Source organism: Symphodus melops, assembly GCF_947650265.1.
Source record: "Symphodus melops genome assembly, chromosome: 22".
NCBI lineage: Eukaryota > Metazoa > Chordata > Actinopteri > Labriformes > Labridae > Symphodus > Symphodus melops.
The window spans coordinates 13991713-14011711 of NC_136712.1; the positions used below are offsets into that span (position 1 = coordinate 13991713).

The 19999-nt window shown below is 40.3% G+C and overlaps 1 protein-coding gene across 3 annotated transcripts in view; it reads right to left on the reverse strand.

Annotated features, from left to right (window-relative positions):
• Nucleotides 1–2223: 2223 nt before the first annotated feature.
• The window catches only part of LOC306818092 (kinesin-like protein KIF21A), a 42114-nt gene continuing 24338 nt past the window's right edge, over nucleotides 2224–19999 (reverse strand). The window contains exons 15-36 of one of the 3 annotated variants that reach the window (XM_079335464.1): nucleotides 19161–19360; nucleotides 18972–19079; nucleotides 18715–18783; nucleotides 18447–18592; nucleotides 17505–17649; nucleotides 17024–17218; nucleotides 16143–16244; nucleotides 14227–14392; nucleotides 13945–13965; nucleotides 13087–13144; nucleotides 11982–12036; nucleotides 11541–11752; nucleotides 11170–11337; nucleotides 10645–10677; nucleotides 10349–10485; nucleotides 9561–9645; nucleotides 9366–9455; nucleotides 9115–9273; nucleotides 8910–9027; nucleotides 8657–8827; nucleotides 3260–3456; nucleotides 2224–3087 (exon numbers count right to left, since the gene is read on the reverse strand). In XM_079335464.1, coding sequence (XP_079191590.1) covers nucleotides 3030–3087; nucleotides 3260–3456; nucleotides 8657–8827; nucleotides 8910–9027; nucleotides 9115–9273; nucleotides 9366–9455; nucleotides 9561–9645; nucleotides 10349–10485; nucleotides 10645–10677; nucleotides 11170–11337; nucleotides 11541–11752; nucleotides 11982–12036; nucleotides 13087–13144; nucleotides 13945–13965; nucleotides 14227–14392; nucleotides 16143–16244; nucleotides 17024–17218; nucleotides 17505–17649; nucleotides 18447–18592; nucleotides 18715–18783; nucleotides 18972–19079; nucleotides 19161–19360 — 2693 coding nt within the window. In that variant the 3' untranslated portion in view covers nucleotides 2224–3029. Of the gene's footprint in view, nucleotides 3088–3259; nucleotides 3460–8656; nucleotides 8828–8909; nucleotides 9028–9114; nucleotides 9274–9365; nucleotides 9456–9560; nucleotides 9646–10348; nucleotides 10486–10644; nucleotides 10678–11169; nucleotides 11338–11540; nucleotides 11753–11981; nucleotides 12037–13086; nucleotides 13145–13944; nucleotides 13966–14226; nucleotides 14393–16142; nucleotides 16245–17023; nucleotides 17219–17504; nucleotides 17650–18446; nucleotides 18593–18714; nucleotides 18784–18971; nucleotides 19080–19160; nucleotides 19361–19999 lie in introns of all 3 variants that reach the window. The other 2 variants (XM_079335466.1, XM_079335465.1) reach the window with 2 other exon arrangements.

Here is a 19999-nt window from a genome sequence, read left to right on the forward strand (position 1 = left end):
GTAAACCTGGACGCACTTATATCCAGCAGCTCAGATTTTAAGGCATTTTAGGGCCATGTAGCAAATTTGAAACACTGCAACATTGGATTACCCAAAAGGAAACAGTGCTGACAATTTGTTTTGACTAGTATGAAGTGAACGCTTTCTCTGGACAAAATACTTTAGGTGATCATTTATGTGACCAAGAGAACTGGCTGAGCAATTCAAATAAAAAAAAAAATGGGTTTAGAGTTTAGTCTCACAATTCATTTACAAAAATGAAAATATCAAAGAAAATCTTGAAATAATCTTAAACTGGTTCCATGAATTGAATGCAAAATTTCCATGATAATTATCCATGCGTAAAATATTTTAAGACATTCAGTGAAACCAAATGATCTCAAATCTGGTCGTAACTTGTTTCTTATTCTTTATGTAAAGTTATTACTATGCATGCAGTGCATTTATTTGTAACAGATGTGAGGTTATGAAATCCAAGCGAGACTTATGTCATTAAGCAGTACTGCCCCCATGTGGTCATCAGGCATGGTAAAAAAAACAAACAAAGACACAACACCTTTATTCTAAAATTTATTTGCACAGTGCATCTGATACGTTTATCAGTTGCAATTTTGCAAAAGGAAATCAGCAGGAAGGAAAAAACAGTTGTATTTACAAAAGAGCAGATTTACAGTCAGTAACATTTGGAGTAGTTGCATCTTACACTTCTCTCTATTTTGGGATTAATATCACAATTCAAGTGCAAGTCAATACCAATTTTTCAAACTAATCTTTCGGCGTGACAATAGGGAAAACAGCAATTTAAAGTTTCTAACAATCCAATACAAAAACTGCCAAGCTGCCTGCTATCAAAGCTAATGACAGGCACTGATAACTGATGACATTGAAGAGCAGACGATTCCATCCACATATTCTGAGAAGTCCACCATCTGTGAAGCTAATAAATAAGAGTCAATGACATCAACACATATATGATAGTTCAGGAAGACTTAGCAGCAAAAACAAGGACAAAAATAATCAAAAGTATCAATTTACCCCCATTTAAAGTTTGAATGATGTTTGATGTTTGTTAGAAACATCTGTGCAGTCTGCAGGTACTAAGAGAGTAGACAACAGCGATATTATACATGGACATACACTGAGAACCGGATGAGGCCTTATCCCAGCATTTGGATTTCAAAATACACAAACACGTTTTAGGAAGAGACACCTTAACAAATTCAGAAATTAAAAAGGTGTTTAATTCAATGAACATGAATGATTTATATTCACATTATCCAAATCACTGCCTCTCATTAACGCGTCTTCTTGTTAAAGTAATTGCATCAAAAGTCAATCAAATTTTTCCCTAATAGAAGTTGCTGCCAGAGCCAAACTTCGGCTTAAACCTTGATTTGCAGATACTAAGGTTAAAGAAGGGAATACTGAGGAGGTAACCATTTTAGCTAAAGAACCAAAATCCTGATAATGAAAAATGGTCTACTAGACAACTAAGATGCAGGTAAGAGAAACCACGGCTGAGCATGTGGATAGAAAGGGAAAACCTTTTAGTAAGGAAACTAAAACTCCACTTAAGACTACAAAGCCTGAAGGAAACAACTGAAACCAGAAACCTCAGTTTGGGTACTATTTTTTACCACATACAAAAACAGCACAGATTGAAACACTGAATCTGTTCTACAGAGTTCGGGTAACATCATGACACAACTTATAACGCTGTTGTAAAAAACATTGGTCAAAATTTGGTACAGTAAAGGCAGCAAGCCCACATCTATCATCCATTTTTTTTTTTACCATCCATGCATTTCTTTAACCATGAAAGCGACATCTGAAATTAGGACCCAGTCTAGCATGATAAGGCTAGCTGATGGTAGCTACTGTAAAAATGACATGGAAAATTTAACCCCTTGACGCCTATTGTTGCGAATTTGCATCAAACCACTTCTGCTCCAAATGCAGCCAAAATAGCGTCCGTATTCCTCCACTGCCGATTGATGCACTTTCAATACATACCTAGGAACCTTTTGCAAGCATTAGTTTGTCATAGGACAATCCGTTTGATGTGCTATTTATGTGCTATTTTTACGTAATATCTATTTTATGTGCTATTGTTAAATTAACTTTCTCAACTTAATTTAGCATCTACTTGAAAGCAGAAACATGTTAAAATTTTTTTTAATGTTTTAATACTTGGAGACAAATTCAGGCATCAAGAGGTTAAGGGGACCCTGTCAAAGGATTGCAGAATGTTTTGTTTTGAGGCAAGTTCCAACAGAGGAATTGGCAGTAGCAGCTGAGGAATAAGACCATAAGCAATTTAAGCAGCTGTAAGGTCGCTGGTTACAGACAACATACGCACACACACTCAAAATGACCTACCGAGCAAAAACAATCAAAACGAACACAGAGGGTTGACTCAAAGTTATCGCTGGTGAGCAAGAGATCTCCATGACTTCTCTTCACACACAGACTCTTCAGCCTCGCTTTAGTTTTGATGAACAGTAATTGACAAAAGGAAGCAAGACATTTCATTCAACTTTTCTCCCCAGCAGCTCGGAGAAAAGTCACAGTGTGCATAGAAGGTATCCATGTTGTCTTGGACTGAACTGGAGATAGGAATGTTCAAAGCACAGCAGATAACCCTGGATTGCTTATTTATTTATATTTTTTACTTTCAATGTACTGTGTTTGTTACAGGTATGAAAGTTGCCGTCCATAGCAGCGGTCTAGTGCTCGAAATGAACCTGGGTACCTCGGAGGATCCACTGTGATCTGTCCTGATTCAGCTAAAAGAAAAAAAAAGATCAGTTCCATCTCATTTCCTGAAACTGATCAACATGGAGCCTCAGGTAAGGATCAGTGACGTTTATAGGTTATTTCTTCAGTGCAAGATGCAGTCATTCAGGCTCAAACACTTCAGCGAGTCAGGTGAAATGAAGTAGCCTCTAATAGAAGTTATTTTGATTCAGTAAAGGCCAACAGATGATGCTTTATTTCAGGTCAGTTTGATGATTAGAAGAAATCGTCTGTCAGTAAAGTCCTTCCTCGAGAGATCCCTTGGCTTCCCAAATCTTTACAGTGCGATCGCTGCCAAATACACAAAAAGAAAATTCAACAACAAAACAAAACACGACACATAATCATGATCAATACCGGCATCAAAAGTAAATTCATAAATTTAAAAATGGCTTAAACATTATGGAATTACAGACATGAAAAGTATGAAAAAGCATTAATTTGAGATTTTTTTTTCACTCACTCAGAGGCAGTAAACAGTTGGCTGCTGTTGGTGGCCAGACCATTAATGGGACTGTCGTGTCCCCGGACTTCACCGAGGGTTGCAAGCGAGTCGGTGTGCCAGAGGCGCAGCAGCCCTCCTCTGCAGCCGCTGAGTAGCACTGGGTGGCCTGGTACCACCCCAAGAGCACTGACCCAGTCTGCCTGAGCATTGACAGACTGCTAAAGGAAATAACAGCCAGTTAGATGGGGCAGTTTAAATCAGCATTTCAGATCACATTATTGTTTTTAAGATTATATAAACTGAAATCCAAAGAACAGGTTTGTAGCAACCAACAGCCAATTACATAATAATTGTGGCCATTTTAAATGTAATAACGCCAATTATGAAATAAATTGCCAATAATGTAATAAAGTTAATATATTATTGGCTGGTTATTTTGTTATTGGACTAGTATTAAAAAAATTAAAATCCTTTGAAAATGAAGTAACTGCAGCAGACAGTGTAATATTACATAAAAACATTTCTTGGAAATAAATGACCTTTTTTTGCGTTTAAATGGCGTTTTTGTTTTGTTTTTTTCCCCAAGAAATGAACATTTTTCCAAGAAAAAAATGTGGTAAATTCATTTGAAAATGCAACACCTAGGAGAGACACTTAAATGAAAAAATTAATTTACATATCTAAGCAAAATTAACAATATTCTAAATAAAGATTTTGTAAAAACCAATAATTCTCAATTTGGCTCTCACAAGCATCACTAGAGAGAGTGCTGCACGCATACTTGAATGTGACGACTATGCCATCCACTATACCTTCAGTATTTCTGAGGAGCAAACTGCACAAAATCTGTTTAGGTATTTTTACATTATGTGCTGCAGTTTTTACATTTTTAAAGGATCTTTTTTTAATACCAGGCCAATAACGTAAAAACATTTAGCCAATAATGTAATGAGTGGTATATACAAGTAACTGTAAATATTGTTTTGTGTTCCATCTTTAAGTCATTTGCACTTTTACATAGCTTATTATTCCACCTGCTACTTATTGCTTATTTTAGTATCTCTATTTTACCTTATTTCAAAGTTTAAATTATTTCTTTAATTCTGTACAGTGTTTTTTAACCAAAGGTAACAACCAAATTTCCCCCTGGGATTAATAATACAGTATTTCGGAGTCTGATTACATTATTGGCAAAATATTATTATGTCATCTGCTTAAAAACTTTATTTCATTATTGTGAAGTTATTACATTATTGTCTCTATTACATTTAAAACGGCCAAAATGATAATGTTATTGATAGATAGATAGATAGATAGATAGATAGATAGATAGATAGATAGATAGATAGATAGATAGATAGATAGATAGATAGATAGATAGATAGATAGATAGATAGATAGATAGATAGATAGATAGATAGATAGATAGATAGATAGATAGATAGATAGATAGATAGATAGATAGATAGATAGATAGATAGATAGATAGATAGATAGATAGATACTTTATTGATCACGAGGGAAATTCAAGGCATCCAGTAGCAGTATACAGACAGGCAGGACACAAGACATTAGTTACAATACACACCCGCTGTCCCCCCTCCCCTCTGTATACAATAATCCCCCAAACAAGATTTAGCAGCCCCTATGTGACTAAGAGTAAAGATAATTATATGTTAAACCTGTGCAGTTAGCAATAGCAATTAGACTTAAAACTTATATAGCATAATGTACATAACCTGTGAGGAGAGAAAAACATGTGTTGGTTAAAAGAGACCTGTAAACAGTTAAGGGACCTGAGAAACAAAGTGCTGGCCTTCTAGAAACTAGTTACATGTGCATGTACAGAGGTGTTTGAGGTAGTGCCAGAGGTGTGAGTACAGTCGTTAAACAGTCAATGCAGGAATGTAAATTGGCTCACCAACATAAAGGAGCAGTGATTAGCATTAAGTGTCCAAGACAATATGGTGAAACCAGGAGTGATTAGGGTGATTATCCTCATTTAAGTACCCAACTATTGAGGAGCAGATTAGCATTAAGTGTTGAAGACAATAGAGTGAAACTTGACCTAATTAGGGTGATCATGTCAACCATTACAGATGTAGCTAAACACAACAGTAGGATGAAACCAGACATGATTAGGGTGATTATCTTTAAAGTGACCAGTGCTCAGTAAGGTGACTATCAATATGCATTAAAGTGTCCAACTGGGGGCTGACTCTGAGGTCAGCAGTGCAGATGAGGAATGAGAAAAAGTGAAAAAAAGAGTCCAGGGTTCACCGTGTGCTTCTTCCCTGCCGTGACAGTGAAGTGTTGTACACTCTGATGGCCAGGGGGACAAAAGAGTTCTTGAGCCTGTCCGTGGAGCACGACTGTGACAGCAGTCTGTCACTGAACATGCTCCTCTGACCGGTGAAGGTGCTGTGCAGAGGGTGGTGTGTGTTGTCCATGATGGAGAGCATTTTGTCCAGAGACCTCCTCTCTACCACTGTCACCAGTGAGTCCAGCTCTGTGCCCACCACAGAGCCGGCCCTCCTCACCAGCCTGTCCAGGCGTGCTGCGTCCCTCTTCTTGCAGCTTCCTCCCCAGCACACCACTGCGTAGAAGAGGACGCTGGACACCACAGACTGGTAGAACATCTGCAGCAGCTTTTTGCAGATGTTGAAGGACCCCAGCCTTCTCAGGAAGTACAGACGGCTCTGTCCCTTCCTGCAGGTAGTGTCCATGTTAGGCGACCAGTCCAGCTTGTCATCCAGCTGCAGCCCCAGGTACCCGTAGGTCCTGACCACCTCCACGTCGACCCCCCCGATGGAAACAGGTTCTAGATGTGGTTTGTTCCTTCGGAAGTCCACCACCATCTCCTTGGTCTTGGAGGTGTTTAGCTGCAGATGGTTGTCACTGCACCACGACACAAAGTCCTCGATCAGGCTCCTGTACTCCTCCTCCTGTCCATCCCTGACACAAGCAACTATCAGTCCCCTGTGGTGCTCCAGTGCTGCTGACCACAGTGTCAGATGTGCAGTCCTTCAGTCTGACGTACTGTGGTCTCTCTGTGAGGTAGTCCGTGATCCACCTCACCAGGTGCGAGTCCACCCTCATCTCGGTCAGCTTGTCTCTCAGTAGGAGGGGATGGATGGTGTCGAAAGCGCTTGAGAAATCAAAGAACATGATTCTCATTACGCTGCTCCCTTTGTCCAGATGAGAGTAAGCCCTGTGTAGAAGATAGAGGATGGCATCGTCCATGCCCACCTTTGCCTGGTATGCAAACTGCAGGGGATCCTGTGCGTGTTGGACCTGGGGTCTGAGGTGTTGGAGCAGCAGCCGTTCGAAGGTCTTCATAACGTGGGATGTCAGAGCGATTGGTCTGAAGTCGCCTGGCTCACTGGGGTTTTTCTTCTTGGGGACAGGGGTGAGGCACGAGGTCTTCCAGAGCACAGGAACCTTCCCGAGCCGCAGGCTCATGTTGAAGATGTGCTGAAGTGGCTCCCCCAGCTCAGCAGAGCAGGCCTTTAGCATCCTGGGACACACCTTGTCCGGGCCTGCTGCCTTCCTGGGGCGGAGTCTCTTCAGCTCCTTGCTCACCTGGTCTCTGGTGATGGTGGGGGGGAGGGGGGATGGATTGTCACTGGAGGTTGTGTCTGTCCTGGTGGAGGTGTTGGGGGGAGTGAGAGGGGGGAGGGGGTGTGTAGAGGGGTGCTGGGGGGACAGGCACTGGCTGCAGCGACGGGGCTGTCGAACCTGTTAAAAAACAAGTTGAGCTGGTTTGCTCTCTCAGGGTCCCCGTCTTCTGCGTTGTTATTTTTCTTTTTGCAGCCTGTGATGGTCTTCATTCCCTCCCAGACCTCCCTCATGTTGTTCTGCTGCAGCTTCTGTTCTACTTTCCTTCTGTACTCCTCCTTTGCCTCTCGGAGTCTGACCTTGAGTTCCCCCTGCACACGCTTCAGCTCTGCCTGGTCTCCCTCCTTGAATGCCCTTTTCTTCCTGTTAAGGATCTCCTTGACATCGCTGGTGATCCAGGGCTTGTTATTCGGGAAGCAGCGCACAGTTTTAGTGGGAACCACAACGTCCATACAGAAGTTCATGTAGTCAGTTGTGCAGTGTGTGACCCCCTCAATGTCATCACCATGAGTCTCTTGCAGGGCACTCGAGTCAGTGGTCTCAAAACAGTCTCTGAGAGTGTCCTCTGCCTCAGGAGACCACTTTCTGAAGGTGCGAGTAGTTATCGGTTGTCTCTGGATCATAGTTTTGTACTGTGGCTTTAGTAGGACCAGGTTGTGGTTGGACTTCCCCAGAGGTGGTAAGGGGGTGGCAGTGTAGGCGTCCTTCATGTTTGCATACAGGAGGTCTATTGTCCTGTTCTTCCTGGTGGGACAGCTTACAAACTGGTGAAAGTCCGGTAGTGTGGAGTTCAATGTAACATGGTTAAAGTCCCCTGAGATGGCGATGAAAGCATCAGGGTGCAGCGTTTGTAATCTTGAGGTGGTCGCGTGGATGATGTCACACGCAGTCTCGGCGTGCGCACGGGGTGGAACGTAAACAGCAACCACGATCGCGTGAGAGAACTCCCTGGGCATGTAGTAAGGACGGAGACCCACCGCCAGCAGCTCGATGTCTTTGCTGCACGTTGTCTCCTTCACCGTAATATGTCCATGGTGGCACCATCTGTTGTTAATAAACAGCGCGAGTCCTCCTCCTTTCCGTTTTCCGCTGCGTTTCGTGTCTCTGTCCGCTCGCACTGTAGTAAAGCCCGGTAGATCCACATTAGCGTCCGGGGTGTTTTGAGTCAGCCAGGTTTCTGTGAGGCACATTAAACTGCACTCTCTAAATGTCCGGTTGTTCCTCACGAGAGCAGCCAGCTCGTCTGTCTTGTTGGTTAGACAGTTTACGTTCCCCATAACTATCACCGGAACCGAGGGCTTGTACCTCCATCGCTTAGCCGCTAGCTTAGCCCTTACCAGAGCCCCAGCTCTACAGCCTCTGTACCGCCGCCTCAGCTCCTCTGGTATCGGGTGAACGATGCCGGCTTGTCCCGCTGACCGGAGCGAGAGCAGCGTTTCCCTTGAATAAGAAAGTTTTCCGCTGCTATTTCCACGAAAGCACGAAAAAGCATCCATAGGATACATAAAGTTATACACTGAAGGTGTACTATAAAAACTATATAGTATAGTACTATAAAAACTATAAAAGTAGAAGTTGGCACAGAGCTACAACAAACGAAAAACATATCAGACGAGTACGACAGGGACGGAGCTACTGAATGTGCGGCCACTCACGTCGGCGCACAGGTATTACTGTACTTTGTTGGCCTTTATTACATTATTGGTTGGAACAAGGGTTTCTGGCTTATGAATGAACTCTGCTGCTGTGTTATCAGATCACAGCTGCAACAGTTGTTTACTTGCATACGCAGCTTACCTGAAGCAGCTGTTTACTTGCTAAGTCCCACTTCTTGACGTGGTAGTCCCTGGAGCTGCTGTAGAAAACATCCCCATGCAGAGTCAGAGACTCAACACTGTCCTGATGAGCAGGATCAAACATTTGGCTGGAGCTGATGCTCCCTTGAGCCCCCTCAGCCACCTCAAACATCTATGAAACAAACACATTTATCAAATTTACATTTCATAACAGAGTCGTACATTGCATTCATACTTACTTACTGATCACTTACTTTTATGTGATGGTCTTTGGAGCCAGTGAGGACAACATCTTGTCCAGTACCAAATTTGCCAACAGTCAGGCACATGACAGGTCCCAAATGGCCAGTCAGCTTTCCTGTGGACACAAACCTAGAGAAAGGCAGAAAATAAAATGAGATTAATAATCACGTAAATTATTTGTTTGTACAGTACGAACTCTACTGCTTGGTAACGTACTTGCGGAGGTCCCACATGCGTACAGCATTGCCGGCAGCAGCGTAAAGAAAGGAGCCATTTGGGTTGAGAGCGATCTGGTTGATCTGACTCTCTCCAGGTGGGATTGTTAAAGTCCTCGCAGATGAACAGATGTCACCTGAACCCACCTGACCTGATGACCTGACATGCAGAAAATAAAAAAAAAACGTGCTATTAGCATTATTGTTTTAATATACATAAAAAAAAAGTCAAAAAAGAAACGGTGTATTTACGTAAGTGTGCGGATACACTTGGCTGAGTCTCGGATGTCCCAGACCTTAATGTAAGCTGTGGACACTGTGAAGACGAGACTAGATGTGTACCTGTAAAATAAACAAAAACAAGAACAATTAGCTTAAAATTAGCTTTATTTAAACCAAAATACATGTATCGCTATTTCACACATCCCTAATGTTGTAAACTGGTACCTGACAGAGACAACACTGCTGGGATGGTCTGTCAGGGACATGATCTCCTGGCCAGTAACCAAGTTCCAGACTTTACACGTACGGTCTGAAAAAAAGCAGAGAATAAAGCACAGTGAGCTCGATAGAGCATTTTAATTCTGTGTTTACACTTGACTTCTTTTTTCAGAAAAAAAAAAAAAAGCTGCCTTTAGCGCCTCTTGCACAATGGCCCGAGCAGGATCGCATAAATTCAGACAGAAAAGAACAAGCAGGATGGGAAGTCATCCTACAACATTAAAACTTCTGGTTTATTTTCAGAATAAAACATTTGTTTTTGCTGTTTCAGAAAAATGACAGTATGTGTGTTTGTGTGTGTGTTTATAAGGTTTATATAGAGCTTTATATCACGTACATCTAATTATCTCGCACTGTCGCCTGTGAATCTTGAAAGCTTTGGAGTTTTAAGGTGGAGGATGCACCTGAACAACCAATGTGCCGTCATCAAAGGTGTCACGGGTGCATGAAATCTTTTTGGGCACCGGTAACTAGGGACGTGGGTTACTAGGGAAGGTACACACGCACCTACTCGACTCGTCCTATTTGGTCAGCTGTCAGAAAGGCGCTTGACGTCAAACAGCACTTCTCGAAAAAGTTCAAACAATTCAACTGAAAAGGGCATCAGGCGCAGCGCTTTTTAAAAAGGCGTCATCCTTTTTCCACGTTGTATGTAAAACAGGCGTCATCCTGGCAGTTGAAGAAAAAAGTGTGAACAAGGAAAGAGTCTTTGCAATTTAGTTTTTTTTTTTTACCTTTGGAACCTGTGAAGAGCAGATCATCTGTGGCATCGACACAGAGAACAGGCTTGGTGTGCCCCTCTGCGACATAGACACACTGGAGTTTGGCTCCTCGGCTGTTCTTAGGGGCAGTCACAGGATTGATAACACCTCTGGAGAAAAAAAGAAACTCAAAGTGATTTCTTTTGTCTTGTATGTGTGTGACAGCTTAATATAGGAGCGTTTTCAACGATCAGTTGGTTTTGAAAAGGGACGGGGGTAATGGATGCCTATTCAGAAAGCAGACTTTAGAGAGAAGGTAGAGGTGTTACCTGTGTCCTTCAAATACAGCCGGCTCATCCAACCTGAAAGAGAATGAACAAAAAAGCCCATCAAATTGTTTTCTAAGGACAGGGAGAAAAGAAGATCACTGCACTCAAACAATAATATCTTTTTCTCTTTCTCTGTAATTTTTTTTACAAATTTTTTTTTTTGTAATTGATTCTCAGTGTTTCATATGTTGCACACAGTGAAGAATTTGTCAAATAGGTTGTGGCGTTGAATGACAATTTTTTTTGCTGATTTGATAAGGATTTCAAAAAACTTGATGAGAATGGAGCTACAACTGCAAATCACTGAATATTCCCTTTAGAATCATGTTTTTTTGTTTTTTTTAACTACTTCTCATGTACAATAAGTGTTGAATCAGAATCCAATCCAATCCAACTTTGTTTAATTAAGCACTTTAAAAAACCACAGCTGACCAAAGTACTGTACAATAAATTAACGAAAAGTTATGTCAGCTCAGTCAATGTCTGTGACTGTGATTCTTGAAGTTTAAAGTGTTTCTGACTCACTGTGCTCTGTAGTCGTTGCCTTTTGTTTTCGCCTCTGCTGTGCTCGGTGTGTATGTGGGTGCTGGAATGTGTGTCGCTGTGGCTCCTCTCTCTTGCAACTTTCTTCGGGCTAGAGGTGAGCGCTCAGGTTGCCTCCTCTCAGTCCCTGTTGGGGACCTGGATCCAGAACTACATTTGTTAAAAGAGACAAGGGTTAATTTACTACGTTGTCAGAGTAACCTAAACCTTAACAGCCTTTAAATTCTAAAGTTTTGGCATTGGCTGACGAGCTCATGATTGCATCCCTCCACCAACATACACTCAACATTTAAAACTGAAAAATGTCTAAAAATAATTGTTTTGCACTTAAATATGCGGCCTTTAATACTTACAGGCCAACTGTCCTGGCAGAGAGTGCAGAAGGGGAAACAGCTTGCTCACGATCAGGGGTTTGACCAAGCATGTGACCCTGCACGTCTGACCCTTCCAGGCACTCTGAGACGGCCAGCAGAGGGCTTGGGAAGTCTCCAGTTGGGGATTCACATGACGGATCTCCACTGCTGGCATAAAGCAGCTCCATCTGGGTGGTGGTTCGCCTGCGAGCCTGAAGGACCAGAAATGTTTGGCTCAATATCGAGCTGACCCATGAGTCAATGGACCATTAAGTTAATGATTTAAGTCCTACAAATAACCGCGGTTGAATTGAAACAAGTCAAAGTCAAAGAGAGTAAAATAGCAAACACATAGTTTATATTAAGATCTGAAGTATATAATGTGTACTGTGATGACTAAAGCTGGGCCTTTAACTGTAAATCAGATGCATAGTTAAGTACCTTGCTTCTTGGTCTGGATTCACCACATAGCTTCATTAGATCTGATGCCAGTGTGCTGAAAGAAAGTGAGAGAGATTTTTTTTAAACTAATTTTAATTATTAACCCCCATTAACATGCCAACTCTCATGATGAGCGATAACAAAACAGTGAGAATAGCATTAGTTGAGCAGAAGTTGTATTATTATGCCTGTATACAAATTGCAGAGTTGGCTCTAAAATATGAAGAGACAAAAAAACCTTTTGGCAAACCGAGCATTTGGCAGTAACAGCAGAAAATGTGGTGCTTCTTCAGACTTTTTATTGGGACAGTATGATACACCGCCTAATCTGTTTGCAGATTCTTCAAAAAGATGCATAATCTGTAAGTATGGAAGAGGCAGAATATGATGTAATTTGAGTGCAACTTTAACTTCAATTTCTTCCTGGTTATTCAAGTTGCTGGTCGTACTATAAACAAAGGCAAAGCACAAAAAGGGACATCAAGGCCACAAGTCCTGCTGGCTAAACTGGAAGCCATGGAAGGTAGTCCATTAGTTCTGAGACTCTATACTTCCTGATTTTATTGTAGTGTACTAATGTATACATACATAGATTGGTATTAATACCTCAGTAGCCAATACATCACACTGTATATTGCTGACAACTGTTCCCCACACCACCACATCAGAAAGCAATCATTTCTGTTTTCTATTGGCGCGTTGTGTCATGTGACGTAAACAGAGTTTCTGTCACGACATATGAAGTATCACCCTGCAGTACTTATGAATTCTGAATGTTTCACGATCCATAGGTTACAATCTCCCTTCAGTGTTTTTTTTTCTGACAGATGTTTTGAATGTCATTATATACATTTATCATTTATAAAAAATGTTAGCCAATAACTGTGCATAAATGTATAATGTTCACAATCACGATTTCTATTTAAGTGTCCTGTCTCGTCTGTGGAAGGCTTCCCTGTAAAACACCAAGTCACTGGAAGATGGAATCCAGCATTTTAACTGCCTTTACCACTTTGACAAACGTTTATTCTGCATAAGTCGGACAGTTTCTAAAGTCAAATCTGCTTGGTAACCTGAAAAAAGCATATAGTGTTTTTGCATTTACCTGCCCTCTGTGGCTGGACTGGGAGAAGACTCGTCACTACTGCTGTCGTCTCCATTTTCTGTACATTAAAACAGATCAACAAGTTTAGTGAATTATGATAAATCATGACTTTAAAAAAAAAAAACTCACTTTGTAATTTTTTCTTAACTGTACAATATGTATTTTTAACAAAAAAAATACATATTGTACAGAAAAATTAAGATAACAAAATCTATTCACAGAGCTAAAAAAAAATACAGCATGACTGATTACAGCTTTAGCAGGTCATAATAAGGTCAGGGGTCACCAGGTAAACACAACGGGGTGTTGTCAGTGTAATGTGGCCGGAAGCTAGTATTTGTCATGTAATGGAAAAATAGTGTAAGCACAAGAGACAGTAACACAGACAAACTGCTTTACACATTAACTTAAACTGCAACATGGATATTTCTGCTGTTTAATGCCACGACAACAACCTGAGTACGTAGAACAGTAGCAGGTGGGGTTACAAGGGAAGCTTACATCATGCACTTCATGGCAGAGTTACTTCAGCTCAATTAGTTTTTCAAAGGACCGGTTGATGCACACTAAAAGATTTATTAATCTATGTTACAAAAAGTTAACAGCTACTCAGGTAATGTCTCGAAAATAAGAAAACTAAAGTCAACTTTCAATATTACTTTAAAGTAACTACTTCATAAAAAAGGGGTTTTGGCAACAAAAGATATATCTTTTAAAAAAGAAGATACTATTACGTAGGTATCTCTTTCGGTAATTGTAGAGTTGTCTTTGATCGGGATCGAATTATTTTGAAATCTTTTAGAGTGCAGCTCCCACACGTCTCAAACACAGCCACATAGCTATGCATTCCATACTCACCTGGCGACAGGTAACCTAACTCTGAGTTCACACAACAAACAAACAAAACAGACAAATCAAAGTCAACTCAAAGATGAAAAAAAAAAAAAAAAAAAAAAGGTACTCTTTGTTTTGCAGGCTAGCTTTTTGTGTCTGAGGGGATTCGTTAGAAGTCAAGTGTTTTCTCATCTCAAATGCGGCCTACAAAATAAAGTGTAGCCATAAAGTAAAATAAATGATGATCTGAAGATGCCATTGTGCCTGACATGTCGAAAGTGGCATTGATCTGTCTATGTTTCCTACCCTGCAGGGCGCTGCCCAGCAGAGCATCCAGCTCAGGGTTGATTTCAGCTTTTTCCTTCAGCATGTGGAACAGAAGCTGGTTCTGCGTGGCGCTGTTGATCTCTGTCTGCTTCAATCTGCCCTCCATCACCTTCAGCTGGGATTCCTTCTGAGACGCCTGTAGACCCTGTAAATCAGGATGTTGTGGACAGATTTTGCAACAGACCCAGCAATTAATACTTTTGTATCTATATTTTGTTAGATGAGACAAAACCTAATGAGAGCTCTGTGTCATTACCTTAAGTAGCCTCTGTTATTGTAAGTACTACATTTATTTTTGTCTTGAACTAACACAAATTGAATCAAATTGAATCTTATCTAATTTTAACTTTTTTTCATCACTTCAAATGAAAGGTTCTTTAGATATTTTTAAATATCTGTTTTTACAGTGCTCTACAGTAAAAATGTTTTACAACTTTGGAGCTATCCCCAGTGCAATAATATGTGAATACACATCTGTATATGCAACCTTTATGCAATAGGGCTTTGTGCAATAACATCAGCACTTTGAAGTTACAGACTCCGGGGCAAATGTGCAATTACACCAGTAATTCATAATCATGTGCAATACTCCAGCACTTTAATACTCAGACACTTTACCTCCTGTGCCAGCACTTTAACTCTGTATGGTACCTTATCCTGCTGTTGACAAACATCACGCAGCCACTTATTTTATTATTCTACAAATGTGTCTCTGTCTGTAATGTACAGTTTATGTTGTTGTTTGTTTTTGCTTGTAATTGTGGATTTATGTAAATTTGTGTATCTGAACCCTCAAACCTGCCAAGGGACTGCAGATGGAGATTAGCCTAAGGATAGAATCTGGCATGTTTCATTAATGTGCACTGTCCATGTTTCTAAATAAAATAAAGATGTCCATATGAAGGTTATAGACACAAAACTAGGATTTCAACGAGGCTTTCAAGCAGCACTTGATGGGCCCTTGCACGTTTGTGCACATCCGGTTGTGGTGCATGTTGGCAAAATGTCCAACTGCAGAGTGTGCTGTAATGGCAGTGTTTTCAGCTGACACAGAACAGGCAAACAGGTTTGAAATGATCTTTTGTTTTGGACACAAAATGAACCACCTCAGCCATGTCAAATCGGGTAGGTGGGGCTATGTCAGAATTGTACTTATATCATGTGGATATGGGTAAAACGTCAAATTTAAAGTTTGTCTAAGTTTGGAACAAGATTTTTTAAGTTAAAGCCACATCCTGTTGCATGATGTGAAATTGAATTTGGCGAGCTGCCATGGCCACCCTTTAGGTAATGTACTGTAGTTTGATTTCTTTTCAGCATAAAAGTCTCCTCTATTTGTTTCCTAGTTCACCTCCTTGTTTTATTGTGTCCTAAGGTAGGTTGCTCGTTACCTTTGTTACCCCTCTTATTCCTTTGCAATCCAAGCCTGTGTGCTTGGTTCCTATTTTGTTTTCTTGTTTCCTAGTTTGTTTCCCAGTTCCCTTTTAATTTCCTTGTTTTCTAGCTTGTTACATAGTTTCCTAGCTCGTGTCCTTGCTTGAGGGCTTTTTTTCTTGATTCCTAGCTGCTTCCTTTTGTGCGAGCCTATGTCCTTGGTGAAAAGATAATTTTTTTGTTTTGTTGTGTTATTTCCTAGGTTGTGACGTTTTCGCCTTAATCAATTGCTTGTTTCCTAGTATCACGTCGTTTTCTTGTCACTTTTTTTCATTTACATCAACGCCAGTTTGTTAAGTAGTTCCCTAGCTCATGTACTAGTTTTGAGTTCTAGTTACATATTTTGAATCCTAAATCTATCCTTGTTTCCTAGACTCTTTTTTATCATGTATATCCAAAACAAATAAAACTCCAATTACATAGAAGACTAAATAAGAAGTCAAAAATTGGGAGGCAGTTACCTTACTGATGGTCATGGTCATGAAATGGTCCAGAAGGAAGCGGGCTTCTGATAAATTACAGGAGCTGATTACTGCATTAACATCCACCGTGTCTCCCTCCTCCTGCATGCCAGCAGAGAACACATCCATTTAGTTTGCAAGAAACTCAGTCACAGGTCAATGGAAACGACGACAGTGTATACACAGGAAAATTCAAGAAAATATAATGTGAACTTGTGTCAATTTAAGTAAGAACAAATTTTAATTTAATCTGTCAGCATCATCAACACATTCCTGCAATTCCTACACAACAGTGTTGTTTACTAAACATTTACCTATAGTAAGTGTCTATGAATAAAACCAATTTACTAAGGAAACCTTAGCTAGGTTGTACACTATATTCATTTAGACTGAGCACTTAGAATGGATTAATTTAGGTAAATTGTTGAATAGATAAAACGCTGTGTTTGACATGCAAATATTATGATATTATGATTTTGCTCCTCATAAGCAAAATCATACCAAGCTATGTTTAGCAAAATAAAGGTTGTAAGCTAAAGGCCTAATATGTAGAAATTCCACACTAAAATAGCAAAAATAATTAAAAATGTGAATCTGGAATATCTTATATATATTTTTTGTGGAGTACTTATATTACCTCGCTTTCAACAGCTATCATAAGCAGAGGTATCCTTTATAGAGGTATCCAATAAAGTTATATCCTATCCTATCCTATTTAATAGTTGTAAGCATGTCTATCTTGGCGGCTGCCGAGAGAGCCGCCATCACAGAAATGTCATGTTTATCATTACCATGGAAATACCAGATGTAACATCAAAGACTTTATACTGTAAAGTTTAGAATTCTTCTTAAAAGAGTAATGGGATTCCCCACCACCTCACCTTGGCTTCCTCCAGCTGCATGATGTTTGCCTGGCAGTCAGCAATGCTGTCATTGATGTAGTCTATGTTAGCACTGAGAGATTCCAGTTCCTCATTCAAGGAGGTCAAGGAGCGGTCAGCGTCTGCACCATCCACAGCCATCTTTTCTCTCTTTCTGGACACCCGCTCCCTCCGCCTGGTTAGCTCCTCCCGTTGCTATAGTGATTGGCAAAGACAAGGGAGATGTAATCCATAGTAGAAAGAAAGAAGGACAACGACAATTTAAAAAAAAGGGTAAAGGAAGTTCACATAAAGAACAATCAACTTCCAAAATGTACATTTTGTTAACATCTAACTGAATGTTTGGTATTCAGAATTATCGACGACATTTCACAATACATGATAAAAATTAAAGGTATACAAAGGTTTGAAATTCAAAGGGGAAAAATAACAATTCAGATGAAAAATAATTCTTCTATTTACAAACCCATAAAAACCTTACCTTCAGTAGTCTGTTCATATCAGTCTCCATGTTCGAAATGGTCATCCTCTGCATGATGATGTCGCTGATGCGTCTCTCCAGTGTCTGCCACTTAGCCCTGGCCGTTCTGTTGAGGTAGATACTTCCCATCCGCACAGGGGAACTCCTGGGGAGAAAGCTCTTTTAGAAATCTTAAAATAAAAACACATTATGTGTAAAAAAAAAAAAAAACCCACACACACATCTACACTGCAAAATGCCAAAACTTAGCAAGCGGGTTTTTTTTTCTTCATTTATTTGTCGATATCTCCTGACACATAATATAAGCCACATTCATCTGGCAAGTTCAGTGATAAACCTCCCATTTCAAGATATTCCTGCAAAAAATAAGACCAACAATAAGACTGAGGAAAGGAGATGCCTAAATAACTGTCACATTGTCACAAGTCACATTTCAATACGCACAACCAGCACACAAACATTGATGGCTCTGCAGCGCGATTTGGAAAGCATTTCATTGTCTGCATTGTGAATTCAGAAGAAGAAAATTGGAAAATTCGGCTCAACACTCTGTTATTGAGATATGCTACACGCGTAGGCTGAAATAAACACACATGCACAAACAGAATCCTACGGACATGCACTAACGGAGAGATGTCAGAGTGAAGGGACTGGACATGGCAAGAGCTCCTGAGCTGGTGGAGCGACGTTTGGAAACTGGCAGGATCGGTCAACACTGGGACGTGAACCGGTGACCTTCCGGGTCCCAATCCAATCTGCTGTAAGTCAGCTGCTTATAATGTCTTGAAATATACTAATTTATGTTTCTGGATACGTCCGATATATGAGACTCAAATAAGTATAATGAAATCTGTTTGAAAAGAAAATTAAACTAAAACACTGACACGCTAAGATATTTATTTAATGCAGTGTAGAGATACATCCATGTGTTGGATGGAGTACCTTGCTCCATTGGATTGCGACGCTCCAGAGGTGTGCAGCCTTGCTGGTGTGGCTCTTTGTGATGGCTCGTGGTGGGGATCAGGTATGCTTACCCTCCTGCTCACCTTTCCGGACAGAGGCCTCACTTGCCGCCTTAGCGCTGTGACCTTGGATAGTTCAAAAAAAGAGGGACACATTTTGCACTTTCTAATAATAAAAATAAGTACCGGTAATAACAATTCGATTGATAGTCTCCGTACTGTCCCTTTTATGACTGTGCATGTCTCACCTCTTCATTCTTCCTGCGAAGAATCAACTCTTGTTGTCTCTTCTGGGCCTCCATCTGCTTCAGTTGGTGCTGTTAGTAGACATTAAGAAAGAATAAAGGAGTGAGTGGAGAGTTAGAAAACTAGGACCTTGAATTAGAAGTCATTACAAATCAAAATATTAAAAAACATATTTTCCAAAAATAGTTTACCAACACTGCGCAAACTCTGATTTATATTGACTTTCCTTATCCGTTATGTAAACAAATATCCCTTTTACCTCTGCTCTGCGCTGATCTTTCTTCAGAGAGCTGATCTCCCTGTTCCTCCTGCACTCCAGGGCTCTGTTTCTCTCCTGCTGCTCCTTCATTTGACGCATTAGTACCACCTGGTGGACAGATATCACAATATGATTAAAAAACTGCAAAAAGTGTGAGAAAAAAAAAAAAAGAACATAGAAAATGAATACCTTGGTCTTCTTCATCTCGGTCACGTCCGTCTGCAGTTTCTTGAGCTGCTTCTCGTACTGTGACTGGTTCTTCAGTAGGCGGGCGTGCTCCTTCTGAGCTGACTGGAGCTTCTGCAGCTCTTTGTTCATGGAGCCCAGCTTCCTTTCATACTCAGCTTTGATCTTCTTGGCTTTCTCCTCAGTACCTGACTCCACCGAACCTGAGAAATGAAAAACATATGAAGAGAGCGGTCTTTTTGTTGTTGTGTATTTTGAGCTTTGATCTTCTTTTGTTTTTTGTTTAAAATACACAAGTACTTTTGCTGCTTTGGTGCAAATGGCCTGATATTTTAAAATAGATATATTTAAAAACGTGCTCCTCAATAGGGTTGTAAAATTCCAGGAATTTTCAAAATTAAAAACTTTCCATGTGAAGTAATGGAATTTTTTTTGGAGAGAAACAGAAATAAACTGGTAAAAAAACAGGAATTTACAAAACTGAATGTTGGCCCTAAACTTTACTTTAATGAGCTAAAATATAGTTGGGGAGAATGCATTTTAGCATAATCTTGATAAAAACAACCAGATTTCATTTAAGTATACTTGAACATCTATGCTACTCCTCAATCACATGCACAGAGGACACTGCTTACTGCAGGGCTGTTGAGGACACGCCCCCTACAGATGATTTCTCAAACCCTGGACCACACTTTGAGCCCAGAGCACAAGACTACCGAAGCCAACACATTTTAGATGATATTATGGGTAATATATTTTAAAAATGTGAAGTAAATCTGTTGAAAGGTTTTTTTATTGCACTTTTGTTTTGCATGGACGTCTGCTTAGGACTAATCTAAATG